This window comes from Apis cerana, linkage group LG8 (genome assembly GCF_029169275.1).
Source record: "Apis cerana isolate GH-2021 linkage group LG8, AcerK_1.0, whole genome shotgun sequence".
In the NCBI taxonomy this organism is placed as follows: Eukaryota; Metazoa; Arthropoda; class Insecta; order Hymenoptera; family Apidae; genus Apis; species Apis cerana.
Genome location: NC_083859.1, coordinates 11,683,204 through 11,706,705, shown reverse-complemented (window position 1 = coordinate 11,706,705; position 23,502 = coordinate 11,683,204). Strand labels below are relative to the sequence as shown.

Here is a 23,502-nt window from a genome sequence, read left to right as displayed (position 1 = left end):
GTTTCAAAGCAATAAAAAATTTTTTTATAACATTCCTAAAACTTTTAATTTTATTTAGAAAAGTAAAATCTAAAATATCAGTTGCAGAAGTTTAGCAAACTATTTAGAAGTTATATAAGACTTGTATGTGTCCAACGAGTCAGATTTAAAGACTGTAAATAAATATACATGATAATAATTTAACTGGAACAGAAATGCATTTCAATATAAATTATTGAATTGTGAGAGTATTATATCATAAAATGTGAAAGAATATCCAAGTAATACAATCATACGTATATAATATAGTATTAAATATATGCATTATTTATGATATTTTATACGTATATTAATCACATCCCAAATTATTGACAATATCTATTACGATGTCATTGAATCGATTTACTCAAATTATCAATATTATTTCTGGAATTTATTAAACTAATTGACAAAAAATTTGATAATTTTAAATCCGTCAAATATATTAATATACGGCAACGATAATAATATCCGATATTGGATTTAACAAATATAATTTAATTATTACGATTTTTTTCTCTTTTGAATCATTTAAAAATTTTAACACAAGCTTTATTAGCTTGTCCGGGCGTACTATTAATAGTAATCTACCAAAATTCTGTGCCACGTTACCTTGGAATTAAAATTACTATATTTTCGCTTCTTTTGCAATTTTTTTTTTATACTTTTATAATCAAATAATCGAATATTCATATATACGTATTTCCAGAATTCATAATATAGATAGTGCTATAATACCTGTTATGTTAATTAATTATTAAGATTAGTTTGTAATATTACACGTTGATACCTAAAATGCAAATTATTATTTTTTAAATATAATTTTGATTAAAAAAAAAAAAAGAAAAAAAATTACAAAGATACTCGATCAACGAATTCCAAACGAAAAAAATTAAACGAAGGTAGATAAACGAAAATTAGATCATCGATTTAAAAATAAAAAAAAATCGCGTTTCCTTTCTTCCCGGGCATTCGACATAAGAACGTAATTGATTTCCTGCTACGCCAATCGAAAAAAGATTTTCGCGACATTAAAAATTATATTTATGTTACTTGTCCCTAGCGATTCATCGATCATCATTTTCAAAAGCGGACATCATTTAAACATCTGAGTGATTTACGTCAGTCGTATTTTTCATTTAATATCTTTTTTCCCCCCTCTGTCACTGACTCACGCAGTTAGGATGAAAGAAATCGACGTAAAAAAAAAAATTATCGATATCCTACCTCGATTAAGAAGCATCGTTCTAATAACCCTGATATAAATCTTTCCATACTTTGTTCTGGCAACGTGAAATAAGAAATCCGAAACGACCCCGTCCCCCTCGTGGATATCACTCTCCGCCAAAACTTCCTTCAACGCCTCCACCCGTTCTTCCGGCGTGCTCTCGTCGCAAGACGACTTGCTTTCCAGACACTCGACCACACTGAAATCCTCCCACAATTCCGATGAATCATCCTCGAATTTTCTCGAGGATTCAACGTCGAAGAAACCGGAAGTGTCCAAGCCGGCGTACGACACGCTCAAGGCCAAATTGGCGAATGTTGGGGTTCGCGGGGAGCTTATTTCCAATTTCCAAGGAGAACGATTCCCGTGTTTTTCTAACTTTTCGAAACAAGTTTGCGATACATTCGCCTCTACGGAGCCACTCGCCTCGCTGTTTCCACCGATGGAATACTCGTTTAAAACTTCCGACGGATCCTCGCTCGTTCGCTTCCAATCCTCCCCCTCCACCGCACCAATTCCCTTCGACGATCGTTCGTCGTCCCCGGGATAATTTTCAATTTCCAAAGAGGAATCTTTCAAATTCCATATAGTCTGCAGATTAGGATATCCATCCACGTTTTTCTCACTTTCCCACGAACAACTTCTCTCGACATTGATACAACTTTCGTTGCTTCTCGAAAGAAAATTGTCGTGAGAAATTTCGATCGTTCTCTGGCAAGAGAATCGCTTCCCCGGCTGCTCGACAATCGTGACATCTTGTGCGCGGCACCTCGACAAATTTTTAATCGATCCTCGATTAACCGGCACATTTTCAATTTTCTTAATCGTTCTTCTCGAGCAATCATCCTCCTTCGTTTCTTCCCCTTCATATCTTTTTGTTTCTGTGCACGAAGATCCTTCAAACTTGTCGCTCAATTTCTTCCAATATTCTTCGCGACCGTGCTCGTTACTCATGTCCCCATAATCAAATGCTCGATCTCTAAACGATCGAGGCTCACACACTTCTGTTCATAAAAACACTGCACATATCACTATATTTTGTCCTTCTTTTTGTCGACCTTTCCGAGTAACTAATTTTTTTCTAATTTCTCTTTTCACTCGATACAATATATCTGGATCGTTAGGAACGATATAATATTATATCGTATATAAAAATGTTAAATAATCAAGGTTAAATAATTTTCGTGAAATAATGTTAATTTTTTTCTATAATATCTATTGATAATACAGTGATTGATATTGTTTATTTATCACTTTATCAAAATAAATGAAATGCCCGTCTTTTAAGAAGAATATCGAGACATTGAAAATAAATCGAAGAATTTCTTTAAAAATTTAAATCGATAAGAAAACAATCGATTGGAAGTTCCAATGTTCAACTCGATCGATTGATAAATTTATTAACTTATTGCGAATCAAACAATATATAATTTTAATTATGATCGTGATAAAATTAATTCCGATGTGATACGAGGCTATGATACGAGATAAATAATAAAGTAAAAGAATTTTACATACGTATATTTTTGTGATAAAATTAAAAAATTAAAAAAATTTTCGGGATGGAAATAAATGTCTGATATAATGCGAGGGATAAAAGATTGAAGTTTGAGAGACAAATCATGATTTTTATCAATGATTATTATCCTATTATCCTATTATTAAAAATGACTTAATGAATTAAACTAATTAAAGAATATAATATTGGCACGAATTTTATAACATAAATTTTATATATTTTTGCAATTCTAAAAAAAAAAAAAAACTTGAACATATAACGAAAAATTTTTATGTATGTTGATTAATTATGATCCATCGATTAAAATGAAAGTAATGAATTGATGTGAAAAAATTCTGTCAAAGAGTTTTGAAAACAATAAACCATTATCGTATTTTTTCTGGGTAGTACTTAATTCGCATATTATTTCTATGAGAAAGCGTTGAACTATAAGAGAAGAAATACCTAAAGAATTATATAGCTTTTTTTTTTAATAAAAGAGACTTAATTGATTGCTTAATTATTATTCCATAATTCTATGGGAAAATTGAATATAAAATTTGAAAAATTCATATTATTATTTAATAATGAATCGAATTATCGATTAAGTTATTTTCTCTATTGTATTTTCAATTTTTACTGCTATAAAAAAATATTTAAATGAATGTCAAATAACTCTACTTTTTTTAAAAAATTATTTAATATTAATATTTTATATATTTAAAATGTAAATAAAAACAAGCTTATTGTTATTTTAGTTGTATTAAACATGTGTTCATCAAATATAATTGACGTGAAAGTAAGAATATTATTTTCATGATAGAACGTAACGATTCGTATCGTAATGTATATTAAAGTTTTTCTTTATAAAAATGTTTAAATACGTAAAATAATCGGAGCGAAAGAATACGTTGATTAATGCAACTAACAATACGTTATATTTCCACTTAAGCACTCAAATCACGAAAATGACCTCCATATTCGTGAAGCATTTTAATAAATTGCACAATTATTAATCTTACTAAACAAAATATTTTATCATCTACAATATTTATCTAATGATTTTTTTCTTTTTCTTTTTTTTCTTCAATAAATAAAAAAATAAAAAATTATAATTGATTCTACTTTAGAATATAATATAATATATTTTAGCTTTTTTAGTATCACTTATTATTTATTATTTTTCATTCAAATTTTATACGAATAATAATTAAATATATGTATATGCATAAAAATTATTTAAGATGAATTTGTAATTACGTGATTTAATTAAATTTTATAAAACAAATAATTTTCAATTAAATAGGAAAATATCTTTGAAATGTATTATATTAACAATGATTTATTTACGGAGATAAAAATGTCTCAATCTTATATAATAATGATAATACCACTATAGATACTGAATTTGCTGCAGAATGAGAAATAAAATTTAAATATTTAAAATTATAAAACATGAATATTTCAAATAAAAAATTTTTAAAAATAAAATATATTATTATGAAATCGATGTATAAAAAAAATATTATTTATATCATAATAGTGAATTTGAACTTGATTTAAATCACAATTCTACTACAGATATTGACGAAAATTAACATAATTTTTTATAAATTTATGTTAATTTTTATTGTAAAATTTAAATAAAATATGTTATTTTACGAACCTAACCTAACTCAATCCAAATGTGTTTTAGAATCCACATTTCTAAAACATTTTTCATTACATAATTAAATTTTACAAAAAACATTTTTTTAAAATATATTCTCTAAAATTTTAATAAATCACTATTAAAAAAGCATATATTAATTTATCTCATCAATTAAATAAAAATGTTACTTTTATATCATCTTAACCTAACCTAATCATATAATAGTTTCACATATCTTTTAGTATTTTAATTTTTAAAAAATTCTCTAAATTAAATCGGAAAATTATTTTCTATTTATATTCCCGTACATAAATACAAGATATTTTATTACAAAAGATAAATAAAAATTTGATAACGAACATTTTTAACGTAAAAATAAAACATTAACGAAATATTTTATTCACATATTTAATATTATTAATTTTTATAACAGTAGCACGTTAATATTATATTTTGTAACAAATTTCCTATTTTAATCTTTAATTTATCATAAAAATTTATTAATAAACAAAGTATCTTGAATTTTCATTGTAGCATTATTTCACGAAAAATATTTATGAAACAAATCAAATTTATGTATAATTTATGTATAAAATTATATAAAAATATTATATGTTGTAATAAATAAAAAAAACCTACGCGATAGATTTTAAATTATACATCATGAGTAAAAATTTGTAAAAGAAAAAAAAGAAAATATATTAACACTTCACTTATAATTGTCACTTTACAAGATTTATATCACTTTTAGAGTATTCGATAAATATAACATGAAGATAATATGTTATTTTGATTAATAAATGATTAGACAAATTCTTTATTTATTTTTTTCTTTTTTTTTTTTTTTTTTAATATATACACAATATAATAATGGAGACGCAGAACGTCCTTCCAACGTGGAGGACGAGCGGCGACTAAAATACACTATGGACTATGGAAGTTCCAGCAGCACTGCTGGGTCAAGCGCTCTGATTGGTTGAGGATTCTTCCGGAAAATTGTTATGATTGGATATTCGAGAAAAGAGCGCCTAATTACATGACTCGTTATCACAAAAATATAAAATAATATTTTATATAAGAAAAAAATATATTTTAAAATATGTAAATATTATCTTTTTATTATTTAAATAGATAAAGAAATAGAAATATTTCAAATTTTGTAATATGAGTTATAAAACACGCTATTATAATCATATAATTTTCTAACAATACATGATTTAGAAGGAAAAAAAGATACGTTTATATATGAAATATTAGACTATTGACTTTAAAAAAAAAAGAAATATACATATATTTTAAGTAAGAAAATTTAATAAAATTTATTTATTAAAAATTAATATTATGATATAAAAAACCAATAAATAGTGGAAAGAAGACAATTCTTTAAACAATTTGATTATAAGCAAAAACTTGAAAAACAGAACAGAAAATAAAGTATTCAAACAATAAAACATTCAAGAATATTATCGCACTTTAACGATAACAAATGAACGATAAAGGTAAAAATTTATCGTTTAAATTGTTAGCTTATCGATAAAAAAAATAAAATGACTAAAGTATGATTTATAATGACAATAAATAACTACAATTTTCTATGAGAAATTCTGAGATGAAATATTTGAAAATTAAGAGTTAAATCGCGTTTATTTTCTGATTATAAATCGTTTTTAACGTTACATTAGATATATAAAAAAATGAATTATGAATTTATTAAATTATTTATTATATTATATTATGAGTTTAATATATTATATTATTAGTATTGGTATATCATCATATACCAAATATGTCATGATATTACCAAATTTTATATAAAATATATAAATATATAAATAAAATAATAATAATAAATTATACTTACCAATATAAAGTGAGACTTATCTAATATATATATATATATAAAGAGAGAGAGAGAGAAATAGTGAAGAAATAATAAAAGCAAAATGATATAAATAATTACTTACTAAAATAATTAAGAGTCTCCCGGATTTGGTCCGGCGATAATTTCAAATCAGTGTCGACAGATTTTAGGGCCGGTGATGGAATGAACCAATCAGCGTTTTCGTATCCTATAAACAATAAATAATAAATAATATCATATGATGAAAAATTATAATAAATTTAACATTTAAATGTAATGATAGATGCGATGATATTGAAATAAAATAATGTAATAAAACAACTACCAATTTAGAAACAAAAATTGTAAAAAACATTTTTTTTACTAACCAATAATAATTTTGAATACTTTTTTAAACACAATTATTGAATGTTTATTTCTAATTTACATAGCATATATAATTGAAACAATCAATACCGTTGTTTCAAAATATTATGCATATATTAAATATGTGTATAAAGAATTTAAAAAACAATTCATGAAAAAGAAACTGAATTTAATTTCTATCAAAATTTTGTAATATGTATATTTATTTTATGCATTTCGCAGTAACTTTTAATTTAATGTAATTAATCTTTTTACATACATTTAATGTAATTTAATATAATGAAATGTAAATTAATCTTTTTATACTGTATTTTTGTATTGTATTTTTTTACAATATTATTGCATATAAATATTATACATAAATTATATTAAATAATTTAAATATTTTTGTTTACAACTTTATCTATAATAAAGATTTTTTTTCATATAAATATATTCGTGAAAATATAAATTTAAATATCATTTGATTTAACATATTTAATATAAATGCTGAATGATATACATACACATTTTATGTCCTATTTATTTATTTATTTATTTATTATTTATATTTACCTTGGAATTGAGTAAGAGTGTCAGCTCGCAAACGGTACCTAGGTATTTGTTCTTCTAGCAAACTGATGATCTCAACTTCTGGTAATTCACCTCCACTGCAGACCTCTACAAAATTTGATTTCATATTTATTAGTTATTGGTATTAATTTATTTTAATAAATTCAATAATTCTATTTTTCATAAAAAAAATTCTCTTAAAATTTTGTTTTTCTATATTTTGTTATATATGTATCAATGATACTTTGTTCTTAATATTAAATTTTCATTGTCAACGATTAATTTTATATATCACATGCAAATTTTTAGTATTTAAAAATTATTATATAGTATTTATTTAGTGAAATATTTATTTTAATTTTACCGTTAACTAAAAATTCTTCCATTTTATCGTTTTATTATATCGCTTTCACAAAATACATTTATAATGTTTTACAATATGTTTATGAGTTTTACAACTTTCGTTAAAAGACATTAATTTTTTTAAAAATTATTCAATTAGAAAATTTTGAAAAAAAAAAAAAAAAAGAAAAAAAAAAGAAATTTAACATGAACGTTATGTTTATTGTATTTATTAATCCATTTGAAGCGTAAATATTGAAAGAAATGAAATTGCGAAGTAACAAAAGAATTTTCATTGTCAACGAGAACTGTAATTTGAGAAACACTGGCGTAATCGATTCTACTGCATATTGTCAAGCTAAATTAACTAGAAATACAAAGCCACTTATACCAATGCTCAATCTGATAGACAACTATGCTTGCTAGCAATAATGTGCGTAATTAATAGAGTGAATGATTTTTTCGTTTATTTTTTTTATACACCGATATAATAATCAATGCATCTTTTTTTAATATGATTCAATATGATACGAAATAGGAAGAAACTTTCAAATTCTGTTTCAATGGTATCAATGCAGGTAAATATAAGAATTAAAAAAAATAATTTTCAAATATATACGCCTTATATGTAATCTGAAAATAAATTAAATAATGGATTCAAATTATTGACATGATGAATAGATATAGTTTATATATATTATAAAAGTTTATAATTTCTTGTGATTTATAAACGAATATATATAAACGAATATATATAAAACAGTTATATATAAACGAATCTCTGATTGTTTTTTATGTAATAAGTTATAATAATAAAGTTTAATGTAAGATTATACTAATTATAAATTTACAATTATTTCAATTGAAAACATTTATTTTTAATGATTCCATTTTTGATAATATTTAAGATATTTAAATATGTACTGTATGTAAAATATTAATTAATGTAAATAATTGAATTATCAATTACGATCATTTTTTATATATTTTAAATATGTTTTCTTCAATTATATAAAATATAAAAAATTATATATTATTTTATATATTAATTTTGTCCATAGAAAAGTATGTTTCATTTTATAAGAAAGAAAAAATAAAGTAACATTTATCATTATATTTTAATTTTTGAAAATACTTATAAGTTTATATAATGTTGTTAGTGCTGCCATCTAGTGGTGTCGTCGCGAAATAAAACATATATATTTCAATCTCATTCGATAACAAAGCTATCATTTATATCATCGTAAAATATAACGAGAATATTTTTCAAAATTTTTTTATAAAACAAAATAAACAAATGCAATTTAAGATTGATTAAAATAATATTATTTTAAAAGAGAAAATTGAAATGAATGTTTTACAAAATTTCGTACCATTTCTCCATTTGTTAAGAATGCCTTCTTTTTTTTCAAGAATTTTCTTAAGTTTTGCAGGGCCATTGGGCCGATTAAGTTCACTGCTACCTAGGTACATAATCTTTAATTCCAATCAATTAATTTCAACTCATTTTATTTATAGCTTTTTGTATTTTCTTCAACACAATCATTTGAATATTTAATATTTTATATTTGAAATTTTTTTATCACGTATATCGTATTATTATTTATTTATTCATATATATAAATTATTAACATATTTATATCATCTTTACATTTGTTTAAAAGTTTAGTCTGTTACAAGTGTTATTTTATCTGCAACGAATATACTATAAATGTATTACTAGGAATGACATAACTGTATAAATAACGAATGACATAACTATATAAACATTAAATAAGAACTTTTATAATTCGGGGAAAAAAATGCGAAATTTTATTTTTTCACCATAAAAAAAAAAAAAAAAAAGAAAAAAACAGAAGTGACAAAAAAACACGTATAATGTTATAAACACGAATATATTAACACTAATAAGATGGAACACGCGCACATAATCATAATTTATAAATTCATAACTGATAAATATAAGTATTATTTATAATTCCACAAAACACTTTTGACATTTTCAGAAGAAAATAAAATTATCAAAATTTTGTACCACAACCGATAGTTTATTTTTTAGATAGATATTGCATTGTTACATAAAAAAAAAAAAAAAAGAGAAAGAGAGAAAAAAAGAAAACTAGTGAAATCAGAATTCTGGAGAGTCGAGAAAACGATCACACGAATTCGCGAGTCGGGTTAGATCTTAGCGCTTAGACAGACGGAACAAAATAGCACAAATCTATTGGCTTGTAGCCAATCTCGTTTCTTTACGAACCCCAAATAGATCAATTGAAAAAAATATCGATTTCCATAAGTTTTTACTCTCGACAGTTTCACTCTTATTTTTTTATTTCATCTCAACGATAATTCTATTCAATACAATAATCAAACGTGTTAAATTTAAAAATCAAGTCGGCAAATTTTCATTAAACATCTGAACAAATGATGTTTACATATTTTAAATATAATTTTCAGAAATTTTATTAACAACAAAATCATAATTCTTTTTTTTTATTATTATTATCACTATAAATAAAATAGTTGAAACCAATTCAAGTTTAAATTATTCAAGAGTTTAAATTATTTTTCAGTCATCTTATTGAAATAATTTATGAAAGACTTGGACTTCGTATCGAAAGATCAAAATTTTTTATTCTATTTTTATATATCGATTTAACGAGTAAAATTGAAAATATCTCTCTCTTGCTCCTTCTTGACCTCTTTTAAATGAAATTAAATGAGAAGAAATCTTATCTTTTAATCAGTTCATTCAGCAATAAATTAATTAATTAATTCATATTTTGTGCATTATAAATAAATAGATTTTGAATATATTAGGAGATCGTTAAGTGATCGACCCTTTATAGGTCGGTTATTTTTGAAGCCACGTAACAAAGTACGTTGGTTATTTCGGCATCACCGTCAGAATTGTAAAATTATCTCATCAGCTGATTCAAAACACCGTATCCGTTTCAGATATTCAAAACATTGCTTAACGATCGTTGCAACTTACCTCGAATTAATATAATATCGAATTTAAATTTTTCAAATACATTTCAGATCTATGTTAAAATCCATAAAAATTGTTCACAACATAAAATCGATATATAAAAATTTCTTTGTCATCGTCGTTATCATAAATCGTTTCTTCACATGTAGAAATATATTATCGTTTCGTCAATTTTTTTTTTTAAACGACACAAAGATTTATTATACGTAGATGATAAGAAATATTATACGAATGATTATAAATGAAAAAATAGATAACGATGACAAAGACAATGATGGTGATGATGATGATGATGATGATGATGATGGTGATGGTGATGATAATGATGATGATGATGATGACGACGATAATGATGATGATCTTAACGATAATGATGATGATAATGACCGAGAAAAGTAATCATCATTTGCCAGCGGAGAATGTCGTTTACCATGGAGGTGCACAGACCACACCATAAAATACTCGTTCACGAGAACGGAGAGGATAGTTTCTTCTTTGAGTTCGCAAAGATTAGAGCACTTCCTTCGCGGGAATAAACTTTATTCCAGAACTTTTATTTAAATTATTTAAACGAATTCAGTGGTTTTATTAAAAATTGAAAGTTAAAAGTGCTATTTTGTGCTTGTTTATAATCGTGATCCTTTTTTATAATTGGAAAAATATATCTATAGAAAAGCAGGTAAGTCGTTAAAAACTATTTTTAATCATTTTTGGAAAAAAAACATTTCTTCCGTTTAAAATAAATTATATAATGTACAAGCATTGTGAATGTATTGCAATGTATATTTAGTAGAAAGACCTTAGACTTGAGAATAACTTATTTTTAAATACATCCGGGATTAATAATAAAAAGATAGTGGCACAATTTCTTGATATTCCAAATTAATAATATAAATACAAATAAATTAAAAATGATACTCGATGATTGAAAAGCAATAATTTATAACATTTGCAAAAATTACAACGAATTAATAATAATTGTAGAATATAATATAGATGAATAATAGAATAAACAAAATATTCTTTAAACAAAAACTAACTTAGTTAAAGTATATGATTAATATACTAGTATAGTTAAAGTATTAGATAAAGTAAATAAAGATAACAGTAAAATAAATAAAGAAAATCGGATTTTAAATGATAAGATTTTTGATAAAAGAGTATAAATGCAAAAAAAGAAAAATATAGATGACGTATATCATTAAATCATCCCATAAATATATCTCGTTTCAAGAGTCCAATTTTAATAAGAGAAATTTAATCAAATCATTAACGTTAATGTCACATTTATACAGTTTACTTTCATCTATTATATTTTTACTATATTTTATTATATTTTATTACATATAATCAAATATCAAATAATTTTTTTTTACAATTACTTGTGCCAATTATTTGTTTATCAAAGTTGTCAGGATGTTTCAAGCAATTGACAATGATACAAGCTCTATCCTCAAAGTGATTATGAGAGATAGATAAAAAACACTACAGGACGAACTTAAATAAATAATATATAAATCAATCTGAATATATTTTTTTATATATTTTTATGCATTGATGTAAGAAATGTAATTGCATATTTTCTTAAACTGACCGAACTCTTGACCGAATTACTCGACGGGGAAAATACTTCTGTCTTGAGTTGCCTATGAGTTGAAAAAAATCATAAATTTATAATAAATTTATAACAAATGATTAAAATTGGTCTTTTAAAACGGTATTATGGGATGATCCACAGTAATATCAATACCATGTGCAACGAGGTCAAAGAAAACTAACCTGTGATGGTCTCGACGTCTTTGGTTGTCGTTGGAGGAGGGGTAAGAGGTGTTGATATTCTGTTTCTTGGCGACCGAAGGGCCTGCAGGGCGGCCCTTGCCTTGGGCGAGACTTTCGATCGAATCGAAGCCTCGGGCCCCTTCGAAGCGGCATCCTCCACGGCGGCCAGCTTGGACGCTGTGGCGACGAAAGATATCGTCTCACCTTCCTTCATGGTCGACGAAACATGCGAGTAAACAAAGCAAAGAAAAAAAAAAAAAAAACACGTTACGTTATTTTCATTCTTAACCACTTCTTTATTTCCTTAAACGGAAATAACCGATACATTCGCTGACCAATCGTGCACTGTACGATACGGACTGACAGATGTATCCACTACAGCAAAACGATTCTATCGAATCTATCAGCTATCGTCCAATTAATGTATATGTATGAAATTTCGCGATTCGATTCAAACGTTTATGTTTGTATTCTGTATCTTTCGTATCATGTCTCATGTTAAAAGTTAACTTAACCTTTTGTTCGATGTGTAGCTGGTTAATTTTAATTTACGAACGATAATTAAGGATAATAAGTAAAGTTAAATTGCGATATTAATCATTAAAATCATTTTCAGAAAATAATATTTCGAACTAATTTAATTAATTACTTTTAGAATTTTATTTTTTAATTTTCATAAAATGAAGAAAAAGAATTTATACATTCGAAAAAGTTTACTAGTTAATAATAGTTGATAAAAGATTCTTTCTCTTTTTTTCTTATTTTTATACAAAATAACGTTATATATGTTTTCAACTGTTATTTTTGAAAAAGAAATTATTTATTTTAAAATTACATTTTCTATTTCATTTGAGACATATAAAATAGTATTACAATGAGTAATTTTCCTAAGAAATATAGTAATGAAATAAAAATAGAAGATTAACATGATACACAATGATTTTTATTTACGAAATGAATTTTTAAAAAATAAAAAAGAAAAAAGCTGAAGTATAATATTAACAATAACAACAAATTTTCATGATTCCAATTCTACAGAATGTGTAAATTAAAATTAAAAGAGAAAAAAGAAAAGATAAAAAAATTAAATATTTGCAAGTTTTTAAAATTCTATTTTATTCTAATGATACTAATGACTGCAAATTGAATTTAAGTAAGGATGAAGCGTTGTTGGAATAAAAGAACGAATTCAAACTATTAATACCGAAAAGTGCATATGTGCTGCATCCAGTGTACTGTATTCAGTTATCAAGTTCACGTTACACATGTGCCTTATGTTTCCATTAAATACTAACTTGAGCGAAACATTCAAATAAAATATATAAGATATTTCATTACGTTCAGCATTATTGAATTGGTATTATTTTTCGAATTGAATTATATTAATTTCAATATATTTTATTATATTTCAATATCTTACCATTACTGGTTTACATTAATTATGTATGTGTTCATTTTTAATTTTTTCCCCTTCTTTTTATATAATATTAATTTTTTAATAAAAATTCTATTGATTATTATTAATTCGTAATTATATATGTAAAATACTCAGCAAAAAATTTTTCGATTGATTTTATCAACGATATTTTATCACGCTCTGATAAGACCAAAGAAAATAAATGTGAACTTTTCTTTGGTGTACATTGCAAATGTCACGTATACATTATTTTATATGTAACATATATATATTCTGTTGTAATTTTTTAAATAATTATTTTAAAATAAATTTAAATAATTATACCAAGTTACGATATCTAATCGATAAGAAAAGATTTCAGTATAAAATAAAATTATATTATAATAAATTGGATAAAATAATTCTATTGAAATAAATTATGTAGAGACTTATATAAAATAATATAAAATTTATTTCATATAAGATAATATTAAAATAGCTTTTCAATTCTTTTGACAAAGAATACCATAAATTTTTGGAAAAATTTAATAATATTTTATTTGAATAAAAATAAAATTTTTGATGAAAATGAAGCAAAACCTTTTGCCACTAACTTTATATTATTATAGGAATATAAATATATAATATAATAATATTGCATGCATACATATATTAAATAAATATTAATTTTGATTTTTTTCCATAAATAATTTAATCAAATAAATCTATGTTTAAAATGTAACCTTTACCAATTTTATTGTTTTAAAGAATTATAAAAAATTCTATCATTATTCAATGTTCAATATTATAGAATTTTATTCATACAATATAAGAATAACAAAACATTTAATTAGTGTTTGGTCTCACAATTAGTGGATGTGTTCGATTTCACGTTTTTCTGCAAAATTTGTTTATCTTTACTGTTTTTAGATATTTTTAATTACAAAAAAAAAAACTTACGAGAGAAAGAGAAGGCGGACTATATCCACCGACTGATTGCGAATACGAATTTGCCATTGATCCAAAATTACATTGAAAGATTCCATCGTAAGTCAATTCAGCGTTATCCTTTTCACAAATTGAATTTTGAGGTTTTAGAATACGTTTAGCGGAATTTCGTCTTGCTTCCGCAAATGCAATTCCTCTAAGCAACATTTTTAATATAAATTTTATTTTATTTTAAAATTTTATTATCACCTCCAAGAATATTTTTCACGACACGTTTGTCCGATTTTCGACATAAAAACTACTATTCGTTGTGTTATTTGTATTTTTCAGATAGGATTATCTTTTTTTTTTATATAAAAAAAATTATATAAAAAAAAAAATCAATTTTTTTCAGTTATTCAACAAAAATAATGAAAAATTAAAAAAAATGATTAAGAAACTTTTTTGTCTATTTCATATTATTTTAATTAATTATTATTATTATTTTAATTATTTATTATTATTAAATTCTAATTCAAATATACTTTTGTATTTGTTTTTTTGATTTCGAATTATTCGGAATATAAATTGATAATAAAGATTTGTTAGATCGATATTTACAATAAAATTTCTTAATTATATGTTTATAAAAAAATTAATATGATATTCATATAAGAAATTGGATAAAAATAATAATTTTCAAAAAATACTGAACTTTCACTTAGATCTCATTTTAAATTGAATATTTATTTCTTTGTCATAAATTAAAAATTATATAAATAATTAAATAAAATCATAAGGCAAAACGAATGATTTTTCAGATATTGCGAAACTTGACAACTTTTAAATAACTTCTGAACACCTCGATCCTCACACATTAAACTGTCTTTTTCCGTTCTCGTTATCATTTGACATAAGTTGATAAAAACTGTATGTACAATCATATTCAAAAACAAATAGATTTTTTTAACACATTTTTGTGAAATTGCACATATATATTTACATTCTTTATTATATAAATTATGAAAGATAAAAATATTTTAAAAAATAATAATTAAATTTATGTAAAAAAAAAAAAAAGAAAAGAAAAAAAAAGAAAAAGAAATGTACCGATACAAAATTCAAAAAATGAATTAGACATATCATAAATATTATAAAATATTATCTTATAAATAATGAATGAAAAAGTATTTAGAATATTATAAATAAGTTATAAAAATTAACATAGCTCATTATACAACAAAATATACATAAAAAAATAGTTTTTAATGTTCTGCTTTTTTTCCAAAGGCTGTACAATTCTAATTTTAAGATAATTATGTCTATCCAGATTAAAATAACTGTTATCTGATATGGTGTAACAGTTAGGTTAATCTATTAGTAACCAATATTACACTGAACCATTTAAGAACCACAATTTGTGTATTATATTCAAAAAGAATTACAAGAATTATTTTATTCATTAAAAGGTAAGACATGCTTCTGAAATATCTTTAATTATATGTAAAACATTTTTTATATAAGAATATTATATTAAATAATTATAATTTTGTATATTGTAATATATTATTTTGGTTAACAATTATTTGTATAAAATTGCATATATATAAAGCACATTACATAAATACTGAAATTTTTGATAAAGAATTATCACATATAAAAATGTTGTAATGATGTAATCATTAAATATTTTTATAATGATAATTAAAAAGAAAATTATTTTAATAAAATATAGCACATTTTATTAAAATATTATGCATTACATAAAATTAAATTTTAAGAAAACAAATTATTTAAAAGTAGCTAATTAATTAAATAGTTACTTTAATGGTTGACAGTTACATAATCAATTTAGAAGTTATTTAGAAACTCACCGTGACGTAGTATAAAATTTTTGGTTTCCAATAAGGAAACCACAAATGATCACCAAAAGAACACACTGAATAAATTCTGAAAACATAAAAAAAAATACATACAATTATGATGTATTTTAACAAACAAATTCATTTTAATGTTTTTTTATTAGAACATAATATAAATAAAAAATATAAATTAATTTTTTTAATTCATTTATTATCAGATTTATAATATTTTAAAATGATAGAACAAAAAGAAATATTAAAAAAAAACATTATATTAAATATAAAATATATTCATAAAGTTAATAATATCTTATAATATAATTATAATAAAATTATTATTTAAATTTTTATTAAAATTAAATTTGCTTAAACATAATAAAACTTTAATTGAAATATAAATATATTTCAATATTGTATCTTTAACTAATATATCAAAAAATTTAAATAACTTCAATTGATATTAATATGATAAAATATAATAAAAATTTATTATCTTTTTTTTGATAAAAAAAATCAATAAAAATATTTTTGGAATATTTTTGGATTTAAAAAAACAAATTAAAATTAAATAAAATTAATACAAAATTTTATAAATATATTTTGATTTTTTTACATTATAATTTTACCCAATTTTTTATTATAAAAAATTATATTTGTATCATATAATATAACTGTGTTAATATTTAATATAAATTTATTATATAGTTAATAAATAAAATTAATATAATTAACATTTATGTATTTTAAATATATTTTTAAGACAAGTTTTTTTATATGTTATTTTTAAAATATTTCATATCTTAATAAAAAGAAATAAAACAATTCTTTTAATTTTTATATTTTAATTACATTGAAACCTCTAATAAATAGGGTTTAAATAGGATGTAATTATTTCATATTCAAAGATATACACGAACATTCTAAAATAATTTCATTTATCTCATCCTATAAAATTAAAATCTAAAAGATATGTGAATAAAAAATATAAATGAAATTTCACCTGCATCAAACAAAATATAAAAGAAACTCATTTGAAAGGTTAACCCAAAGAAGGTTACAATCATTTCTCGATCACTATATATACATATTAAAACAAAAGAAAATTTCACTATTATAAAAAACACTCACAATCATAATAAAATTTCCAAATCATTGACAATTAATTTGTTATACTTGTTGTTAGTCAGAAAAACGAAATTCGAGGACAATGTATCGATTGAGTCGTCCGCAGTAACCTTTCAAAACGAGGTTAAAAACAATGATCACAATTTTTGCATTGAATTTTATTTTTAAATATATTAATTTATTCTTCTGCTAAATTTTAATGATAAAATATTAAAAACTGAGAATGATATACTAAAAAAATAAGAAATTATAATTTAAAAAAATGGAAAAGTTTGACTTACCTGTCTTTCTGACATGTTTTTACTTGTGTCACATAGCTGTCAATTTTTTGGAATTATCATATTTTTGTAAAATCTATTACATTTATCTCAATAAAATGAGAGAAAAATTTAAAAAAAAATTATTTTACGAATAAAATTCGGGCGTCCATGACGGCCCGAAACAGTTCGAAGCTACGAAGACGATCATATAACGGGTGGTAAAATTTAGTTTAATCTGGAATACGACGGGAATTGGAGAAACTTTCTGTAATCACGGAAATATTTTTTCTTTTTCTTTTTTTGTTATAATTAGAAATTTAAAATTTTCGCTCTTCACAATATGTATAAATTTTAAAGATATAAGATAATAATAATATATTTTATATTATAAGAGATTAATACTAGAATATTATTACATGATTACGAATATATTTATTTATTAATTTTATCTATTACACTTTAATTTTAAATATAATAAATATTCATATATATATATAATTATAATAATATATAAAATATATTGTATATTTATTCATTTAATCTTAAAGTGAAAACATTTTATTATAATTAAAATATTTTATTAACAATATATATTTAAAAATAATATATTAAAACAATGATGAAATGAAGTATTATTGATTCATAATATTTATTTAATATTAACAATTTTATTTTTTTCCTGTGTTTTAATCACATAAGCATTAAAAGTATTATATTTTACAAATTTAGAATTTAATGAAAAGTTCATATATATATATATATATATATATATATATATATGTACATATGAAAGAATATATGTAGAATTTTATTTTTAAATATTTTAATTTCTTTCTTGTAAATTTTAATAATTAAATGTTAAAAGGATTAAAAATGATATATTGAAAAAATAATGAAATAAAATAAAAAAATAAAAGATTTAATTTATCAGTCTTTTTATAATTTTTTTAATGCGTTTTATAATTTTCAGTTTATTGAATATATATGCATATATATTTTAATCAAATAGTATATGATAAATTAGTAAAAATATCGATTATCTTAAAAAATGATTTGCTTTAAATTTAATAAAAATTACTAGATATCAATTTAATATTTTGCATTTTTAATTGAAATTTTTATGAAATATTTTATATATTTTTTTAATTTTTTAATATTTAATAATAATTAATACTATTCGTATTAAACATTAATATAAATTTTTTTCAATTATATATTCTTTAATTTTATGTTTTAAAAATATATAATATTATTTTAATAAAAAAAAAAAGGAAAAAATAAAAAGATTATAGAAATATCTAGGTATATTTCTAGTAACTTGATAGGATTAAATTTTTTTTAAAGAAAAACGTAGATCAATGTATTAATTAAAATATAATTGAAAATAATAATAATTTTTATATGTTTAAGAAAATTAAAATAAATATAATGTAAAAATATTATATATATATATATACATATATACACATATGTATGTATATATATATAAAAATTACTATACATCAAATATATACTTCATTTATCTCTTAATGTTGGTAAGCCGTCTATCGATTCTCCCCACGTACACACCTCCTCTTCAGTCATCGATTGCACTTTTTGCACCTGCCATTTTTTTCCAGAGTAATGAGAGCCTCATCTCAAATCAGTAGCACGAGGGTGCAGTAAAACAGGCCTGACCTGCGAAACCACCCTCACCCTCTTCGTCTCAATGAATCTTTCATATTCTATATCTTTCGAAAATTTTTAAAGTGTCTCCTGCAAGAAAAAAAGACAAAGAAAGATACACTTGAGAAGTCAAAGTGTGCAACGAAGAAAGAACAACGCAGCCATCAGTAAGAAAGAAAAAGAGGAAAAAAGATAGAAGTAGAAGAAGGTGAAAGTAAGAGAGAGACGGACAGAGGGTGGGTGGTGGGGGGCTCTCGGTTTAAGAGAGAGGGAGAGAGAGGAGGTCGAAGGGAGTCGAGCGAGGAGAATGACGGATAGCCAGCAGCAGTTTTGCTTGCGTTGGAACAACTTTCAAGCTAATATCACCAGCCAATTCGAGGCCCTCAGGGATGACGAGGACTTCGTTGATGTCACCTTAGCCTGCGATGGTAGGCGTCTCCAGGCGCACAAGGTTGTCCTCTCCGCGTGCAGCCCTTACTTCAAGGAGTTGTTCAAGGTTAGAAAACCTTCCCCGCCTTGCTTCTCTCGGTGCTAGTTGTTCGATGTTCCCCCCTCCCTTCCCCTCAACCGATCATTCTTACCTTCTTTGAGACTCATGCTTTACTTTGGACATGGTCGAAATAAAAATTCTTATTCATAATTCCCATGCATTCATCTCCTGTACCTACTAGTATGTCGTAATGTACCTATATATATTCATATATAGTTTGCATGGGACATTTTGTTGGATGTTATTTATTTTTAAGTAATCAATCATAATTTATTTTATAGGATTTTATATAAATATAGATAGATAAATTTCAAATATATTATCCATATCTAATATATATTTATGCATATATTATTAACAATTAAAATAAAAAGTAATTACAAATCCACTTTATTGGCAATAGTACATAACTTTGATTTTAATACTTTTCATATTATAATAATGCATTTATGATATTTATTAAAAAGATTTATTATTATTAACAACCATTAAAAAATCATAAATATATTATTTACTTACAGTTTTAAAATTATAATTTTATATTAATTTAAAAGAAAAAAGTTATATTTTATTTCATAATTTATATTTTCCTTCATAATTTAGTAGTAATTTAATTTAGTTACATAATTTTGTATACAATAAATTTTTTAGTTTTTATTCCTTTAGACATTAATTATATATTGTTTTTACTTTCAAATATATAACTTTGTTTTATATTTATGTAAAATATTTAAATACATAATTCACTTTTTTATATTTGTATAATATCTTAACATATTGAAAACAAAATGATATAATTTATGAGAAATAAGTCAAAATGAATAAACTATTAAAATTTAATATTAATATAATTTTAAAGTTTCTTAAAAAAATCATGTTATTAATTTTTTTTAATTTTAATATTAAGTAAAATAGAAATATAATAGCATGTTATTATAGTATTTATAAAAATATATATATTAATAAGATTATATTATATATTAATTAAAATTTTTTGATTTTATATTATAATCTAAATAGTAAATTAATATGAACTCTATGTTTTAAAAAACACTAATTGAGAATAAACATATACAATATATTTATAATAATATAATAATAAACTCGTATATAATAGTTTCAAAAATTAAAATTTAAAAAACAAATATAATTAAAATATAAATTAAAGTTATAATTTTAATATTAAAATTTGTTATAAATATAATATAAATTACATACAAAATATTTTATACTTTTTGTTTATTAAACAAATATTTTTTATATTAATTATATATTTATAGACAAATCCATGCAAGCATCCGATAATATTTATGCGTGATGTGGAATTTGAACATCTACAGTCACTTTTGGAATTCATGTATGCTGGAGAGGTTAACATATCTCAAGCAGAATTACCTACATTTTTAAGAACTGCTGAGTCTCTGCAAATCCGTGGCCTCACTGACTCTCAAAATAATCAGCACAACAACGAAAAGGTTTGTTTTAAAATGCAACAAATTTAAAATTTGTTTCCTGTAGTAATTTAAATTAGTAATAATAATTAATTAATAGAATCTTATCTTAGTTATCTTAAGAAAAGAATTTTTTAAGAATCTTTTTATTTTATTAAGAATCATTTTAAAAATATGTTGCTATAATTTCAATTGCTTGTTTTTAGCATTTGAAGACAAACAATATACATGCATCAAATGGTCGTGGGTTGATCTCACCAAATTTAGAGGAGGAGCGTAGTAAAACTCCACCAACCTCAAGTCCTCCACCATTAAAAAGGCTGTGCAAACGAAGTGATTCGCCTCAAATATCTAGTCCAGTACCAGCTGCGGCGGCCTGTGCATCTGGAACACCACGCACACGGCCATTAATTGAGCCACAGGTTCAACTTGACTGTTATAAAGATCTCGATATTGTTGAGGTTGGTTTGATTTCTTTCATAATTTTATATCTATCAGTTAATATATATATATATATATATATATATGAGTTTATAATAAAGAAATAAAATACAACATAGTCTAGTAACTTCACATATTATAAATTCATTACAAACAAAATTTTAACTTTTTTAAAAGATATTGGATCTTATTGTATTTATATTTATATTTAATTTATTATGATTATACTATGAACTTTATTGATAATTTACTATAAAACAAAATATGATCAAATAATAAGAAAATATTTAAACATTTAAACATTTAATTAAAAATAAAATACCAATCTTGATTTATGAAAATATATAGAATAAAAATATCAATTTATTTTTATAATTTTATATTTTTTACTAAAATAAATAAATAACGTATGTTATTAACAATCATTATATCGTAGAATATATAATAATAATCTATAATAATCAGATATATATAAGCTATAGAATAATCATAATTAATAATAGTTCAAAATAATCATAATATAAATAATTATTTCTTGAGAAAAATAATTACAGAAATTTTTGTATTTTAGCCAAAAATAGAATTACCAGAATATGGAAGCGATGATGATTGTTCTCCAAAGCAGGAAGTCAACACACTGCCAAGTGGCTTTCTTAGCCTTGATGGTGGCATGGAAGTTTTGCCATCTTATCCACCTTCTTATCAAGGTAATTTTAAATAATATTTTAATTCATTTTTCAATTAATTTACATTAAATTTACGTGCAAATTTATTTAAAAATAAAATAAAATTAATTTTATTTTTATTTTATTTAAGATAATTTTAGTACATACAAAATAAATTTTAAACATTTATATTTTTCCAGGTGGAGGAGCAGGAGGAGGAGGAGGAGGTGGTGGAGGGGGTGGTGGATCATTAGAAGGTGGGATGCCAGGACCATCTCATGCTGGAAACACGGAGTTAAATCAAGAACAGCAAGGTAAGTGACTGCCCGTCCCAACCCTAATTTTTTAGTAGTGCGAGCACCATTACAAACAGCAACAACCTAGCCGATCATGTCGGACAGAATTTTTTGGATGCGAATATAAAGAGGAAGGAGAAGGAGAGCCTCGGTTTGAAATGGTAAGCTCGTGTAGCTCGGTAGCTCTTGCTAGGCGGTAGGAGAGAAAGGGAAAGAAAGAAAAAAATAATGTATGTATGATAGAGTGTGAAAAAGATAGAGTGAAGAATGTGTAGATGAGTGAGGCAGAGGGAGAGAGAAAGGAGAAGAAGAGACATTTGACACTCGGAGGCGATTTTCTGATTTTATCCAGGGGAGTGCAGTTTGCGGCTGTTGTGTGAGAAAGTCAGCTGCGTGTACATATTCGGGCTCTCTACCTGTTTATATTATTTGCCAGAGTTGGAGGTGATATAAAAAGTTATAACAAATTTTGTATAAATTAATTTTTATAAAAAGAAAATTTGATACAATTTGCGTTATTTTCTGTTTTTATATATTATATATAATATATATACATAAATTATATATTTTTTATTTTATAATTATATTTATTTTTTGTCTTATTTTTTAGTTAAAAGTTTTTCTAAAATTAATTAAA

General features: G+C 23.2%; 2 protein-coding genes and 1 long non-coding RNA gene across 9 annotated transcripts in view; 1 reads left to right on the top strand and 2 right to left on the bottom strand.

Annotated features, from left to right (window-relative positions):
- Positions 1–18,059, bottom strand: part of LOC107999995 (trafficking kinesin-binding protein milt) — a 28,618-nt gene extending 10,559 nt beyond the window's left edge. The window contains exons 1-5 of one of the 6 annotated variants that reach the window (XM_017060102.2): positions 17,879–18,059; positions 16,485–16,560; positions 12,288–12,495; positions 7,178–7,282; positions 6,360–6,464 (exon numbers count right to left, since the gene is read on the bottom strand). Coding sequence is in view for 5 of the 6 variants with exons in the window: in XM_017060099.3 (XP_016915588.1) it covers positions 1,246–2,200 (955 nt within the window). In the remaining variant the exon portion in view is untranslated. Of the gene's footprint in view, positions 1–1,245; positions 2,359–5,034; positions 5,344–6,359; positions 6,465–7,177; positions 7,283–8,889; positions 9,714–12,287; positions 12,496–13,491; positions 13,582–14,643; positions 15,490–16,484; positions 16,561–17,878 lie in introns of those variants that run through there. The other 5 variants (XM_028667749.2, XM_028667750.2, XM_062078991.1 and 2 more) reach the window with 5 other exon arrangements.
- A 1,153-nt stretch (positions 18,060–19,212) lies between these two features.
- Positions 19,213–20,030, bottom strand: LOC133666633 (uncharacterized). Its single transcript, XR_009831035.1, has 2 exons — positions 19,889–20,030; positions 19,213–19,612 (listed from the first exon to the last, which is right to left on the bottom strand). It is a non-coding gene; the product is annotated as an uncharacterized LOC133666633 (long non-coding RNA).
- LOC107999985 (broad-complex core protein isoforms 1/2/3/4/5) overlaps positions 19,610–23,502 on the top strand; it is a 32,261-nt gene continuing 28,368 nt past the window's right edge. The window contains exons 1-5 of one of the 2 annotated variants that reach the window (XM_062078992.1): positions 19,610–20,018; positions 21,293–21,487; positions 21,670–21,924; positions 22,476–22,611; positions 22,770–22,883. In XM_062078992.1, the coding sequence (XP_061934976.1) occupies positions 19,830–20,018; positions 21,293–21,487; positions 21,670–21,924; positions 22,476–22,611; positions 22,770–22,883 (889 nt within the window). In that variant the 5' untranslated portion in view covers positions 19,610–19,829. The remainder of the gene's footprint in view (positions 20,019–21,292; positions 21,488–21,669; positions 21,925–22,475; positions 22,612–22,769; positions 22,884–23,502) is intronic. The other variant, XM_017060079.3, reaches the window with a different exon arrangement.